The sequence below is a fragment of the Hydra vulgaris genome, chromosome 15 (genome assembly GCF_038396675.1).
Source record: "Hydra vulgaris chromosome 15, alternate assembly HydraT2T_AEP".
In the NCBI taxonomy this organism is placed as follows: Eukaryota; Metazoa; Cnidaria; class Hydrozoa; order Anthoathecata; family Hydridae; genus Hydra; species Hydra vulgaris.
The window spans coordinates 1926768-1944323 of record NC_088934.1 but is presented as its reverse complement, the minus strand read 5'-3'; the positions used below and the strand labels follow the sequence as shown (position 1 = coordinate 1944323).

General features: G+C 31.2%; 1 protein-coding gene across 1 annotated transcript; it reads right to left on the bottom strand.

Moving 5' to 3' along the window:
- Window positions 1–7482: 7482 nt before the first annotated feature.
- LOC136091668 (histone-lysine N-methyltransferase SETMAR-like) lies at window positions 7483–14673 on the bottom strand. The gene is made up of 2 exons (XM_065819376.1): window positions 14591–14673; window positions 7483–8598 (listed from the first exon to the last, which is right to left on the bottom strand). The coding sequence occupies exons 1-2, from the start codon at window positions 14671–14673 to the stop codon at window positions 7551–7553; spliced, it is 1131 nt and encodes a 376-aa protein (XP_065675448.1). The 3' UTR covers window positions 7483–7550.
- Between the last annotated feature and the right edge of the window lie 2883 nt (window positions 14674–17556).

Below are 17556 nucleotides of genomic sequence, written 5' to 3'. Positions count from 1 at the left end.
TTTCATTAGTTTTTCTTTATATCCAGGGCCGACGACACGGGTTTCGAAGTGGGGGGGGGGGGGCACAATTGTCAAATCTTAAAAAAAGTCTTCTATATCTAGAATTTTATTAAAAAAAAAGGTACTTTAAAAAAAAAGTAGGGAGGGGGAGAGGCACGTGATCGTCGGTGTCGTCGGCTTTATATCAATTTTTTTATACGTTATGCTTTTTTTTTTATATCAATGACTTATTGTTTAGTATAAGATATGTTTTTCTTTATATTGATGATATAAATTCATCGATATGAATTCGCGCGATTTTGACAACAGTTCTGATGCGATTTTGAATTTATAATTTTTCCGAATTGCAAAAATACGATTCTTTTCGTGAATCATTTTTAAGGAAACTTAAAAATGTTAAAAATTAATTTACAAAAGATCTGCGTCGGGTGATTAGTGGGTGTCGACTAAAATTTAAAGTTGCTTTTCTCTTGTCTTTTTTATTATTAAGACTTAGTAGTTTTTTGAAATTATGGAGTTGAGTTTAGTTAAATGGAAATTTTTCATTTAATGGGATACAGATTATTTATGAAATTCGTATATTATTTGAGTAAATATAATATTTGAAATCATTAAATTTTATTCCTTTTTTTTTTTTAATCAAATATTTTATCAATACAAATTAAATAGGCAAGCTCTGCTGTATTGTATTTAATTTATACAATAAAAATAGGCTAATTTTAGGGTTAAAATGTTAGGAAAGTCTTTTAATAACTTGAAAAGGTTATTATTGTTAAATAAATTGAAAATGATTATATAAGAGAGGTTATAGAAATGAGAAAAATCATTTTAAAAAACAAAAAATATTGCTATCAAAAATTAAATAATCGAAATATTTAGTTTTTTATTTCCTTCGTTCTGGTTTTTAACTTTCATAATTATAAAAGTTATATACCAGAAGTTAATATTCAAGTAGCTGGTACTAATATTCAATTTTTTTAGGATTAAAAGATATTTTTTCATCATTACGGTGGCTCATCCCCATTAAGTCTAACTTTTTATTTATAAAATTTCTAAACTTGTTTTTAATATTTTATATAAGGAAATTACATTAAAACTTTAACTTTTCAAAATAAAAATAAAATTTGCATTTTTTGATGCTGAGTCAGCATAATTTGTCTAAAATCTTACCTTATCTAAAACAATGATATCTTGAGTAAAATTTGCACTTATTACACTATATTTCGCCAAATAGTTGCTTTAGGGTTGGAACTAAAAAATTTTTCAAATGTTAAAAAAAACTTTCCATCATTCTCCTTCTCAATGTCTAAATAGCCTTTTTTTTTATCGATCTTAAATGTTTTCTTCGTTTTTTATTAATATCAGTTGATTTTCTTGGCATACTTGGTAGTCGCTTTTTATCTTTTTTAAAAGCTCCTTTTTCGAAATAAATACCTCCAGGAAAACCAAGCATTTTAAAAACATACCTTAAGGAAGTAAATCCATCATTATAATTTAAAATAGAAGAATAAACAGCTATTTCAAGAATTTTTCTATATGAAACCATTAAATAACTCATTGCAGTTTTGTATCATTCCATGTAAACACATTCTTAGCATTTCAGGGTTTGACAATTCTTGAAAAATAGGTTTAATTTCCTCCATAATTGCAACTGGTAAGTTAATTTTTTGTTTATACCTTGTTTTACCTGTAACTTTATCTGATTGCCATTTGCACCAGCTGTTTTTCCCTTTTAAACAAAATTGATAACGAGTAACTTCATAAGGAAAATTTGTACAATGGTAAAGTACAGCTATTACAGAATTTCTCATACACAGTAGGTTATTTTTATTTTGTCTTATAGCCATTTCAACAAAGTTCTGCATTGTGTTAATAGATTTATTGGTTAATTTTCCTTTTCCAGATATTTTTAAGTCGTCACTTAACAACCTGCCTTTAAAATCTTTAATTTTCTGACGCAAACGAGAGCCTACTCTTTTCTGATAATGGCTAATACATTCTAGCTTTTCGATAATACAATCGCCTGGCAATTGTGTGTAGCTTTCCAACATTCAAAATCAATAGGATTCTTTATTCTTTTATGTACTTCACACTGCATGCAAAACTTAGATAAAGAAAAAACATCAATCATTTTTTTATTTTCATGTGAAAGACCAGCAACAACACCATTTAGGGAAGAGTGTCCAGAATTGCCATGTTCCGTCTATTGATATGCCACAGTAGGGTGTGTCGATTTTCACTTTTTTTTGAAATTTGATGATGGCTAGTATTATTTTTTCGTAAATCAGTATGCAAAACATGAAAATAATTTTTTTTTTGGAAAAAAAATCTTTTAAGCTACTTTTTTTCACCCTTAAACTATTATTTTTTTAGACTTAGTTTTTATTCTTTAAACTGAAGTTTGCCGTAAACTCCGAAGAAGATCGCATTTATTTACCAAACCATGTAGTAAACTAAAATTTAACTTAGTTCATAAAATTCGCCATTTCAAAATTTAGTTTATTAAACAACATTAAATAACAAATATATTTTTGAAGTATACACTCTCATTTTCGCAATGTTTATATTTTTTGTATTATATAGGATTGATGATTTAAAGTTGTTTATTTTAACTGTGTGTTTAACAAGTTAAAAAAACTACAACTCATAATGTCTCGGTATTAAATTTTAATACTTTTTGAACATCAAGTTTTTTATACACTCATATGTTTTTATTCACTTCATAAAAAAACAAGTCCAAGATATAAAATTTAAAATAACAAAACAAGTCATAAAAAAATACATACATATATATATATATATATATATATATATATATATATATATATATATATATATATATTTATGTATATATATATATGTATACATATACATATATATATATATATATATATATATATATATATATATATATATATATATATATATATATATATATATATATATATATATACATTTGTAATACCAAAAACTAAACGTATATCAGCTCATTATTTTAATTAGAAAGAGTTTAGATTTTAAAGTAAAAAGTAGAACATCAAGTTTTTTATACACACATATGTTTATATTTACTTCTTAAAAAAACAAGTCCAAGAAATAGTTATCTAACTAAAGATGATTAAATAATAGTTTGCAACTAATTTTTTTTAATGAGGTTTACCATGTCTTTCTTACTAGAATTACTGGACATTAATTCTCTGCTAGCAACTTGACCTTGAATGTAAGTATTTCTTCTGGCCTGACCAAAGACATGGCAAGCACTTTCAGATGTCATTTTTACACATCTTTCAACAGATTGTGTATGGGAAGGCCACATTGTTACTTTCATTGGAGTGTTAATAAATTCTTTAACTGCTTCAGTTGATAAATGACATGTTAGAGGTGGTTCAGTAATATCACTCCAGTCTATAAGTTCAGACAAACAGGTTGCTTCCATAATGAAGGCGGGAGTCTTTCGAATCCTAAAAGGTCTATCTCCAAATTGAAGTGCCTCATTCCCTGCTCCTCTTATTTTAACTATTTTAGCAACTGCTTCTTTTCGCTCATCTTCAATTTGACTACAGAGCATACTTTGCAAAACTGATTCAGGGTGAGCATACCATGCTGATCGTTTGAAAGTGGGTAAAACAATGTCAATTACCTCCTGAGTTTGATTTTGTAGTAATTGCATATGTTTAAGTAAGTTCATTGGTCCTTCCACCCAGCACGAATTTACTTTAATGCTAAACCAGTTGGGAATATAGACACCTACTATGTACTCAACAATCATTTTCAACCTATTTAAAAGGTCACCTGTTAACCCATGTTTGGATACCCAGATTCTGCAAAACCTTAAAGCAGTAGTTAGCCATCTACTATGACAAACAGGACCGATTTCTAGTAATGCAAGTCTCTTAGGCAGAACTCCAGTTTTAATAGATGTCACAATTTGGTACGCATAGCTCTGATCAGTGCTTAGATCTTTGATAATGTCAGGACTAACGTAGATAAGTGGAGAGTTTTCACACACTTTTAAAAATTCTGGGTTAATTTCAAGGTTGGTAGCATCATTCAACATCTTACCCAGCGGTCCTGACCAATGATTGCTGGCTTTAGTAGGACCATCAAGAAACTTAATAAGACTTCTTAACCCTAGTTCCCCAGTGTGCAGATCACATACAATCCATACCAGTTTTTTATTAAGTTTTTTTTCAACCCATTGTATTACTCCTCCTGCCCATCCAGTATTTAAATTAGTACTATCACAACCTATAGCTTCCAATGTCAAATGTAAACATCTTCCTTTAAGCCATTCGATTAAATGATCAGCAATTATCTCTGCAGGTTTTTTTAAATCTGACTCTTCAGGAACAAAATGGAATAGATAATTTCCACCAAGTTCACTGCACACAGTATAATGTTCTTCTTTTATTAAACCTGGAAATTTTCTGCCTTCAACATCAAAGAAAATTTTAGTCTCATCTTTTCTACCATCAAAAAAAATACAACTCAAACCATTATTGTTAAGTTCATTTTGGAGTTTTAAGGTCAACTCTTTTCCAATTTTTTCTTGAGCTCGCTTAACTTTGTTGTGGTCAATAATTAAGGAAGCGTTTCCTTTAGTGATAATTTTAGCATCAATAAGGGCAGCAGTTGCTATTTCTGCAGTTTCTCTTAAACCTGTATGATGCCTTAAGCTTGCTAATACTATATTTTTTATATTCATTGTGTTATATAATACACTTTTTTCTTTCACTTTTTTCATTTTTGAAATATTAATTTTTATTTTATCATTTGTATCTTCACAGACTTCGAGTCTGTGAAGATACAAAAGAGAGTCACTCTCGGGGAAAAAAAAATCATTTTCTTGATTAAGAATCTCCTGGTCTATTTTTTATTTTTTTATTTGTGAAACCTGATTTTCTATTGACAATCGTTTATTTTTTTTATTTTGTTTTCGAGTTTCAATATGATCAATGCCAGCTATTTGAAGGATAGCTTTGGTTCCAAATTTTTCTCTTTGATATCTTTGATAAAGTACAACTCAAGAAGAGGAATTTTTTTTTCTTTTTTACAAGTACATACAATGTGAGCTTTTCTGTCACAGTTTTCTTCACAATTATTCTCTAAGCAAAAAAGTATTTTACAAGTGCATGTAAACAAATCAAAAAGTTTATCAAGTTTTTCCATAAATATATTTCTAATTGGTGAGGATACATTGCCATTACTAACTTTAACAGCCAATAACCACAAATCTTTTACTTTACATTTGATTCTTCTTTCAGAATTAATAACTGGATTTATAAATTGAGAATTAGCTTTTTTCCACTGTAACAAAATTCCTGGAATAATATCTTTTACAAGCTGATCTACAGTATAGTTTCTGTAATTTTTTTCACTAATCTCCCTTAAATATAGGCCATACTTGAGAATATCTCTGGAAGTTGGGAGTTCTGATGGAAGAAACTCTGAACTCTTTCCAATCAAATTACTAAGTTGACAAGCTGATTTACTTCTGGTTTTGGTGGTATATGACATTTATATATATATATTTTTAAAAGATTCAAAATATCGTTTAAGCTCCAAAAATACTTTAGTTCATCTACAAATAAAAAAATATGACGGAGGCGTTTTACTAATACAGTAATACTTTTCAAAAACATTGAGCCATCTTTCTGCAAAACAAATTAATTTTATTTATATAAACTTTTATTATATAAATAAATATATACATAAAAAATTTTTCGAAATAAAAGTTTATATATATATATATATATATATATATATATATATATATATATATATATATATATATATATATATATATATATATATATATATATATATATATATATATATATATATATATATATATATATATACACAAGTTTTTAAAAGGTATTAAAATTTAATAACAAACAAAAAATCTACAATTTATAATGCTTTAAAAATAAAATGTAAGACACACATTTCATCATTCCTACATAATCTGAAAATAATATAAATATTGCGAAAAGGAGAGTGTGTATTTAAAATATAATTGTTGTTTACACGTTGTTTGTTAAACTAAATTTTGAAATGCACCATTTTGCGAACAAAGTTAAATCTTAGTTTACTTCATGGTTTGGTAAATAAATGCGATCTTTTTCGGAGATTACGGCAAACTTCAGTTTCAAGAATGAAAACTAAGTCCAATAAAATTATAGTTTAAGGGTGAAAAAAAGTAGCTTAAAAGATTTTTTTTTCCAAATAAAAAATATTTTCATGTTTTGCATACTGATTTACAAAAAAAAAATACTAGCCATCATCAAATTTCAAAAAAATGTGAAAATCGACACACCCTAATGCCACAGCCAATAATTTCATCATCAGAAGCATTTGCATTTATCATTTCTCTTAGTTCTGATACAGCAGCTTTCATACTCTGAGAACTTATTTCCATATAGACTTTATGTAATTTATTGTTTGTAAGGTCATAACTGTGATTCGTAAGAGGTGGAGGCATATTCATTATAGCAGTAAAAGTAGACATAGCTTCGTTACCACGTCCAATTTCACAAAATGCCATAACAGCACGTAAATTTATTTCATATGGGTTTGAACCAGGTTTTGAACTTTGATTTATATATGGAGATGAATAAAATGCACTTTCAAAGTCACAGTTTGAACATTGTATAATAATTCCAATAGAAAACCCCATTCGTCCAGATTTATTATGCAAAACAGTTAGCTTGCTATTAGACTCACTGCATGTAGAATACTGTTCAAATATATTTTTAATAATTCTAAAGTTACATATAAAGAAAAAAATGTCGACTTCAGAATCACTAATTGTTTCAGCACTAAAGTTATGTTTTTTCTTGAGCTTTGATGCACTTGTTGTTTCTGATTTCCTGCTACATTCAATTACTTTCTTTGCTTTCCTTGATTATCTATTTTCTTGATATTTTCTCTTTAAATTTCTAACTTTATTTTTTTTGTTTGCCATATTCAGATAGATAATTTTCAGTTAAATTCAGACATAAAGTTTTCAGTTAAAATACATAAGAATAATGAAACAGAGCACATTTTTTTAAAATGATATATTTTGTAGAACAGTAGAAAAGCATAATAGATCTATCATAAGCATAATAGATCTAACACTGAGAAATACTTCAAAATTTCTAGTGGAAATCTTCAAGAAGTAATTAATAAAACAGTTGTTTACACCGTTGCTAAGTCGTTGCAAAGGTGTTGCTAAGGAGTAGGAAAGTGCATTGATCACAATAATTGTAGTTTTTGTTACTTTTTAAGCACATAATAGTAAAAATTGATTATGGATTTTGTGCTTTAATGTTTAAAATAGTATAATTAAAAAAAAAAAAAAATTTATTTTTTATTTTTAATAGGGGTGAACCACCTTAACTTTTTGTAAGTTGTTGCTAAGCCGCTTGATAGATACAACACATAATCACATTGCTATTATTTTGATAATAATCACATTATTGTGATATATTAGGTTGCTGCAAAAATAATCTCGTTTTTCAACCGTTAACTTTGAACAAACATAACTCAGCATAGAATAAACTTTATTAATCGAAATAAGAACCATTACAATCAACACATTTTTGCCAACGAGAAACAAGTTTATTTATGCCGGTAGCGTAAAATTCCGAAGTCCTGGAAGCGATGAAGTCATCAAAGGTCGTTTTGACATCGTCTCGGCTTTTGAAGCATTTCTCGTGGAGGAAGTTGTCGAGATGCTTAAAAAAGTGGTAGTCGGTGGGCGAGAGGTCCGGTGAGTATGGTGGATGAGGCAGAGTTTCGTAGCCCAATGCGTTCAACTTCTGCAGGGTCGGTTGTGCGACGTGCGGCCGGGCGTTGTCGTGGAGGAGAATTGGTCCCTTCATATTGACCAATCTCAAGCACATACATCGGAGCTTTTGATGCATTTCGTCGATTTGCTGGCAGTACTTCTCTGCCGTAATCGTCTCGCCAGAATTCAGGAAGCTGTGATGGATGAGACCGGCTGCAGACCACCAAACAGTCACCATAACCTTCTTTTGGTGGAGATTCGGCTTCGGGAAGTGCTGTGGGGCCTCATCGCGGTCCAACCACTGCGCGGAACGTCGTCGGTTGTCGTAGAGGATCCATTTCTCATCACACGTCACGATCCGGTCGAGAAACGGATTGTTTTTGTTGCGCAGAAGAAGAGCAGACGATACCTCAAAACGACGATTTTTTTGATTTTCGTTCAGTTCGTGCGGCACCCATTTGCTAAGCTTTTTTGACTTTCCTATTTGCTTGAAGTGGCGATCAACTGTTGAGTTATGAACGTTGAGTTCTTCCGCAACCTCTCGTATGGCTTTGCGCGGGTCGGCTTCGATTAAGGCTCTCAATTGATCGTCATCAATCTCAGACGGGCGTCCGCGACCCTCTTCATCTTCAAGGCTCTCCTCACCGCTGGGGAATTTTTTGAACCACCACTGTGCCATACGTTCGTTAGTGGTTTCTGGGCCAAATGCAGTGTTGATATCGCGAGCTGTCTCGGCAGCTTTTCGGCCCATCTTGAACTGGAACAGAAAAATCGTGCGAATTTGTCTCTTGTCCATGATAGATTTGACGTCCTGTAAAAAATGACTAAATTATTATAAAACAAAACCAATACGATAACTAGATCAAGCGAAAAACGCGCTTTTAAATAACATATAGCATGACATCTGCCAATAATAAATTTATTCAAAAATTCATCCAAAAATATAAAATATGAAAAACGAGATTATTTTTGCAGCAACCTAATATATTTATATATCACAATAATGTGATTATTATACATAATCACATTATTGTGATATATAAATATATTTTTATATATAAGTGGTAGTGGTGTAGTGGTTGAGCGTTCGCTTCATAAGTGAGAGGTTACGAATTCAATTCCCACGTCGTTCTTGGTAGTACCGCGCTCAACTTGTTTCTCCGCGCAGCGACCTTGTCCATATATTTTATGTGTATATATATATGTATTACATATTATATATATATATATAATTAAAATTTTAGCCTATGAATTGTTTGAAGTTTTATTTTTTGCGTACTTGCCCATGATATGTTGGGATAGTTGATTTATTAGTGAATTAGGCTAATATATATCAATTTGAGACTGCAAATGAGGCGGATGAGAAAACTCAATGTATCACGCCAATAGTTTTGATAATTTTTAACTGAATATATTTTATTTAAAGAAGCCGAGATTTTAATCAATACAAGTTTCTAAGAACTTTATACTGCCTTTTTAATTTACTATTTAAAAAAACTTCGCGTAACTTAAGAAGAATATTTAATTTATGTTTTTTTTTTTATCGATCAAAATATAATTCGTTTTCTTAATATTTAATGATAGTTTGTTTGCACTAAACCAGTTATTAACTTTTAATTAATTCAACATTTTTAGCCGTATATAGTTGTTTAATGTCATTATAGGAAAGAAATAGGTTAGTATTGTCAGAAAACATCATTGAGTCCAGTTTAACGATACATTACAAAAATCATTAACATAAATTTGGAAAAATAGCGGACCATGGGTCTTTAAAGAACGACATTAAATATTCCAATTTGTACATTATCCGTATATTTCCTTCTACATGTCAGATTACTTTTAATACAATTATAGGTTGTGTTAGTTATACTGTAAAGCTTTATTTTATCTAAGAAAATGCAATGATCAGCTTTGAGAAATGCTTCGAACAAATCAATAAAAACCCCTAGAGTAAATTTTTATTAGCAAAATCATCAGTTATTCAGTTGACTATTTCAATAATGTATGCTCAGTCAAATGATTTTTCTGAAATCCGAATTTTTTTTAAGTAAAATAAGTTATTTTTAGTAAAATATCCAAATATTTATTTATAAATTACTCGTTTGAACAGTTTTGAAAATACAGAAAGTATTGACATTGGTTTATTATTTGTAATGTCCCGCAGCCGTATTCACATCTCTCCGTTAAGCTTAACGGAGCTTTTGTCTAAAATTTCATTACAGTATTTCTAAGTAAAGAAACGACAAAAATTTCTATAAATTCGTTTAAATAAAACTAATACCAAAATAAAACATTCATGTTTAAAAAGTTATATTTTTAAAGAATTTTTTTATTAATGTAGTTAATAATAAGTTTTTGACAAACGCTCCGTTAAGTTTAACGAAGAAATGAGAATACGGCCCCCGTAGCCGTATTCTCATCTCTCCGTTAAGCTTAACGGAGCGTTAGCCAAAAAATTCTCTTAAATTACATTAATAAAAAATTTATTCAAAATTATAATTTTTTAAACATAAATGTTTTATTTTGGTATAAGTTTTATTTTAACGAATTTATATAAATTTTCGTCATTTCTTTACTTAGAAATATTGTAATGAAATTTCAGACAATAATTCCAATTTATAAATGCTATAATTATTCGGCAGCCGAATAATTATAGCATTTATAAATTGGAATTATTTTAGCTAATTTAAGAGCATCGTGGGAAATACTGTGCTTTAGTGAAAGTTTTAGTATCTGGAACAGAGGTCTGCTTAAGCAACTTTTATTAAAAATAACCTTATTTTATCATATTCTAGTGATTTCTTTTTCTTTAAAGAAGAATATGCAGCTTAAAATTCTTTGTAGCTTAAATCATTATTGCATGATATGGCGTCATTTTGGGATTTAAGGTATATTTTAATGATTTGATGTTGGTATCATTTTATTAGTAAATTTTGGACCAACATTTGAGAAATACCTGTTAAACTTTTTTGAGATTAAGAAAACTTTAATTCATGATGAAATATTTATTTTGAGAACTATTTTGGAAAACTAAAATTTATGGTTTAGAGCAAGTAAACTATCCTTAATTTGTGAAAAATTAACTACATTTTGTTTCATAAAACAAGGCAATCAATGTCTCTACCGTTAAAAATTTAAAAGTTGCTCATTAACAATATAACAATACAACTGGAAAAATATGCAAGTTTCTTGGTGTTCAAATAGATAAAAATTTATCATGGAGAAATCTTTTGCGCACATCGAATTAAAAAAATCATCTGCATTGGTTATTTTATAGCTCATTTTTTGGTTTTTGTTCAAAAAATTTTTTGCTTTGGTCTAATTCATAGTCATCTCACATATGCTAATATAGTGTGAGCTAATACAAACAAAACAAAATTAAACTAAAAGGCGTACAACACCATGCTTATAAAGCAATTCATTATTTTAATAGAATGGACAATCCTTCTAAAGCGATGACAAATAGGAGTTAAGTTTTTCTAAGTCTTAAACTTGGAAAAAACTTTTTCAGTTTTACTTGACTTGATGCCAAACATATTATTCTTTTTTGTTTTTTTTTTAAAAAAAGTGCACAGCTTAAAAAAACTTTTCATTTAACATCTTAACTTTTAGTATTAATAACTTAGCTTTATGTCTACCAAATCAATATTTTTTTTATGAGAACGCCATAGCAACCAATACCTAAGTAAAAGTTATGCCAGTTTTTGCAAAATCTTTCCGCGCACAATGCCAGTTTGCACATAACCCAGCTTATGCTTGCATTTATGAAGATTTGAATTTATGCAAATTCACACTTATAGTACTGTCAAAATTATTATGGATTTCTAATTTAAATAAAAAAACTCCAATATTATAAATACTCCAATAGACAGACAAAATCGTCTTTAGAATTTTTTTTCGAATTTTTATTAAACAAAAAATGCATATATCATTATGTGGATCAGTTTTTTAAGACCTGTCCTTTGATTTTAAGGTCATAAAGGGTTTTTAATATAATTAGTTCTTAAATTGTGCAACAAAAGATGAAAAGACATTTGTAACTGGGTCCGGACATTTTAATCAGTATTCAAGTCAGTATTCAAGTCAGTTGGGACGGTATCCAACCTGTTCTACTTTCTTCTAAATCTACATGGTTTATCATTTTTATCAATAAAGAATTGAACATGGGTAAAAGGAATGACTTGAGTCTAAGTCATTCCTTTTGATATGAGTGGTCCAAGGAGCATGAACCCTGGACAGAAGAAGATTGGAGAATCGTTAAGGATACAGACATCTTTTTATCAGTAATTTTTAAACATTTTACTTCAAAAATTTTGAATGAGATGTAAAATTATGCACAATATGATTTTAAGTATGAGAATATCGCAAGTGCTGAATATTCGATTTTTGTTTAAAAGGTTACTTCTTTTTCAGGTGATCTTTTCTGATGAGTTTACAATTGCAATCTTAGATGACAGAGTTCAGACAGTTTGAAGAAAGTCAGGAGAACAGTTAAATCTTGACTGCTTGAAGATTACTTTCAAATTTTTAATAAAGATTATGGTCTCGGGAGCTATATCTGTGTACGGCACAAGTCGACTACACATAGTTAAGGGAACTTTGGACGAGTACAAGTACATCAAAATGCTATAAAGTTATCTAGTTCTTTAAACCAGGGAGTAGGTTGGTAGTAGAGAATGGATTTTTAAACAGAATAGTGCCCCATACCACAATAGAAAAAAAAAAGAAAGGAGAGGTTTCCTAAATTATTATCTATAATAATTTTAGCAAAGTTATTGTTGATAATAATTTTGCTAAAATTTATTATCAATAATACTGATATATATATTTTCAATCAGATCAGATTATCCTGCTACTGGTAACATGTAACCCAGTACAATCTGCTTCATGTCCTGCTGCCTTGTAGGATACGCCTTTTTAGGCAAAGGCAAGGAGATGCCAACTCCGATTTAAAACAGTAAAGGCTAGAGATGGTGTCTCGATAAAAATACTCATCTTAGGCAGATTTTAAATGCACCCGGCTACTATCTTGTAGAAGGCCTCCTAGGCAAAGACTAAAGGAGTACACAGATTCTATCTGTTGACCAGCCTCGCACCCCTTCTTCATCTATTAGACTAGCGCAGATGTATTTTTAATACATTGTTTCTAGTTTAGGATGTTAAATGCTGGATCTTCTTGACTCAATGCTTGGTTTTAGCTTGTATCTCTGTTTTTATGACTAGGCAACTCATTCTATTATCTCCTAATGAGGGTACAGCTCTAAAACTCAGTTTTAAGATTCTAAGGCCGGCTGGTAGTCAGGTTTCCCGAACTCTGTGGTAGCTCTCAGAGAGGCTGATTCCATCAACAGCTGAAAAATATCAAAGTATTAACAGTGCCATGTTGCGCATGGATGGTGTCCCTGTTTGTACTTTTGGTGTGCATTGTGGAGGCCACATTTGGAGCGCTTTGTTACGGCTTAGAATTTATTAGTAGTAATGAGGCAACCGCTTGAGCTATTAAACGGTGTTCTGAGTACTATCTATGCTTTGAGTCAAGTTCTTCAATCTAATTTAAAAATGAATAAAGTAACAAAAACTATAAAACACAAAAAACCATCACCATCACCAAGTTCTCTAAACCTATCATTCACTAATATTCGTGGTCTTCGAAGTAACTTTTCTTCTGTTGAGTCTTATCTCTTGCAAAGTTCACCAGACCTACTTGCTCTTTGTGAGACTAATTTGAGTTCGGCTGTCTCATCTTGCGATCTTAGTGTTGACGATTATCTTCCTCTAATTCGTAAAGACTCCAATAGTCACATGCTTGGCCTAGGCATTTACATTCGTAAGAATTCACCCATTTGTCGTGAAACTAGGTTTGAATCCACAGACTATTCTTTTATGTGCTTTCGTTTAGCACCACTTCACTCTATTGCCTTTCTCTTTGTTCTATATCGCTCTCCTTCATCTCAAGACTGCACTCTTTTTGACTTTATTTCTGATTATATTGACCAAGCCCTCTCTCTTTATCCATCAGCTAATATAGTTGTTATCGGTGACTTTAATGCTCACCACTCTGAATGGCTTGGCTCTAGTGTCAGTGACTCTGCAGGCATTAAAGCCCACAACTTTTGCCTTTCTCAATCCCTAACTCAAATAGTCAACCTTCCAACTCGCTTTTCTGACAACCCGAATCATCTACCTTCTCTATTCGACTTATGTCTTGTTTCTGATCCTAGTCAGTGCTCAGTTTATCCACATTCACCCTTAGGTTCTTCTGATCACAGTTTGATCTCTCTAAAACTAATATCTCATTCTTCTTCATCACCTGAATCCCCCTATTATTGAACCTCTTACAACTACAGTAAAGCTGACTGGAATTCTTTCCGTGATTTTCTTCGTGATGGCCCTTGGGTAGATCTCTTTCGTCTTCCTGTCGACAAATGTGCTTCTTACATAATTTGATGGATTCAGGCTGGCATGGAATCTTTTATTCCCTCTCGACGATTCCAGGTCAAGCCTCACTCTCCTCCATGGTTTTCCTCAAACTGTGCTGCTGCGATTGCCAATCGAAACCGTTACTTCCACATTTATCAGCAAAACAATACTCCAGAAAACAGACGTCTGTTTATTACTGCTAGAAACAATTGTAAAAAGGTTTTGTCTAACGCCAAAACCTGCTATTCTCAGGTCATGAAATCTCGTATCTCATCTTAAAAATTAGGCTCTCGTGACTTCTGGAGGATCTTTAATAATATCAATAATCCACCTCTCTTGTATGGTTCAGACTTTGTCACCTCACCTAAAGACAAAGCCGAATTGTTTGCTTAAAACTTTTCATCAATATCATCTCTTGATTCTACTAGTTGCGTTTTACCTGATATTGCCAACAAACAGGTTGATCCATTGCTTGACATTCATATCACTCCAGCTTCTGTATATAAATCGATTTCCTGCCTAGACTCTTCTACAGCTTGTGGCCCGGACAACATACCTGTTATTGTCTTGCAGAAGTGTTCTCCGGAGCTGTCGTCTACACTCTCAAAACTATTCAATAAGTGCTTATCAGAGTCTTGTTTTCCAGCCTGCTGGAAAGCGGCATCTGTTATCCTTATCTTCAAAAATTCTGGAGAGCGATCTGATTCGTCTAACTACCGTCCCATAAGTCTTCTTCCTATCATAAGCAAGGTTTTTGAATCTTTAATTAACAAACACTTAATTTCTCATCTTGAATCTAATAACTTACTTTTTGACCATCAATAGGAATTTCGATCTTCTCGTTCTGCAACTGATTTGCTAACAGTAATAACTGATAGGTTTTATCGTGCATTAGATAATGGTGGAGAGGTTAAGACCATCGCTCTTGACATTTCAAAAGCTTTCGATAAAGTTTGGCATGCTGGTCTTCTCCATAAACTTTCTTCTTATGGTGTATCCGGCAACATCTTTAAGATCATTGAATCCTTCCTTTCCAATTGTAGCATAAAAGTTGTCCTCGATGGACAACACTCTTCTTTTTATTCTGTAACTTCAGGGGTTCCTCAAGGTTCTATCCTTGGCCCTATACTCATTTTAATTTACATTAACGATCTTCCAGATATTCTCACATCTAAGGTGGCATTGTTTGCTGATGATACTACCATTTATTCTTGTCGTGGTAAGAAACCAACACCCTCTGATTGCTTGGAGGGGCCATTTGAGCTTGAAAAGGATCTCACTTCTGCTACAGCATGGGGCTCACAGTGGCTGGTGAACTTTAATTCAGATAAAACTCAGTATTTTTCAGCCAATCTTTATCGCAATAATTTAGATCTTCCTGTATTTATGAACGGTGATGTACTCGATGAGTCACCTACTCTTCATCCTCTAGGATTAACTCTTACTTCGAATCTTTCTTGGAAACCATATATCAAATCGGTTGCAAGATTAGCATCTGCTAAGGTTGCATCTCTTTATCGAGCTTGTCACTTTCTTACTTCGGATTCTATTCTTTATCTCTATAAATCTCAAATCCGGCCTTGTATGGAATACTGATGCCATATCTGGGGCGGATCTTCTAATGATGTCCTTTCTCTTTTAGACAAGGTGCAAAAATGCATTGTAAACATAGTTGGACCTGCTCTTGCAGCCAACCTCCAACCATTATCACATCGTCGTAATGTTGCTTCTCTTTCTCTTTTCTACAAATACTATAATGGGCACTGCTCTAAAGAGCTAGCGTCTCTTGTGCCATCTACTAAAATTCATTCTCGTGTTACTCGTCATTCAATTAAGTGTCATCCTTTTTCTGTGACTTTTCCTAAGTGCTCCAAAAACGTTTATTCGTCTAGTTTTTTTCCTCGAACATCAGTTCTTTGGAATTCGCTTCCTTCATCTTGCTTTCCTGATTCATACAATTTGCAATCCTTTAAGTTGTCCGTCATTCGTTATCTTGCTCATCTTTTCTCTTTCAGTAACTTCCAACTTTAATTAGTTGCTGCTTGCAGCCTTGTTGGAAGCGAAGATGTTTAAAAAAAAAAATTTATTAAATAAATATACTGGAGTCCTTATAATTATTAAATAAATATACTCGAATCCTTATATGTGGGGATTTTAATTTCATCACAATCAATTGGACAGACGAAAAAAAAAAATGAAACTCTTGTTTGTAGCCTTAGTTCGCCCACATTTGAAATACGCAGCTCCCATCTGGAATCCTTATCGGCAGTATGATAAAGATAAGCTCGAGTATCTAACAAAGAGCTTCTAGAATTAAAAGCTTGAAAGGGTACAGTTATGAAGAGAGATAAAAAAAAATTTGGATTTACTATGGTTGGAGAACAGAAGAAGAAGGGGTAATTTGATACAAATGTTCAAATATTTGAAAGGATACGATATCATAATTTTTTACCCGAAACCCGAAATGCTAGACAACATATATAAAACTAGAGGTCACAATAGTAAACTGAGAAGGCAATATACAGGAGATATAAAACGGCATATTTTTTCACCAATAGAGTAATAAACGAGTGGAACAATCTTAAACAAGAAACAATAGACGCAGTCAGTAGCAACCAAATCAAAAACAAATTGGAACATTTTCATTGGATGAACATTTTAAATACTAACTTTCATTATGTTTATACATTTGTGTGTTGTTGTTATAGTTACAAAACTCTACGTAGTTTGGATTCATCACTCTAATAGTGTACAGCACTATTATATACAATATTATACAATGTTATAAAGTTATTATCTATAATAATTTTAACAGTGTGCATGTCAATGTTTGCAGATTCTTTCGACGCACTTATGACAAATTTGCACTTATGCCAATGTTTGTGAATTCTTTTGGGACACTTATGCCAGTTTTCACTTATGCCAAACCGCAGTTATACCAATTTTTTTAACTGTTTCGCACTTATACCAGATCCCATTTTTTTCCAGTTTGTACTTATGCGAATACTTGCAAATGCTTTGCATTTATGCCAGTTTACACTTAATACATTTGCACTTATTTGGGCACTTACTGCAAACTATCGAAAATGCGTAAAAAAAATTTAAAATTAATTTTATACGCATTTTGGATAATTAAAACTAACCTTTTCATTGTTAAAATGGACCAGTAAAACAAATAAAAAAAAATTAATATGGACAAATAAGCATATTAATAAGGATCAAATCAAATCAAATCTTTTTTGTGATTTTCCACCTTAAAAGTAAAAGTCTTGAACCAAAATAATATAAAAACGTATAGATTTTTTTTTTTTTTAATTGTTTCAGTTTACAAAGTCAGTCGTTATACAATAGAATAAACTATT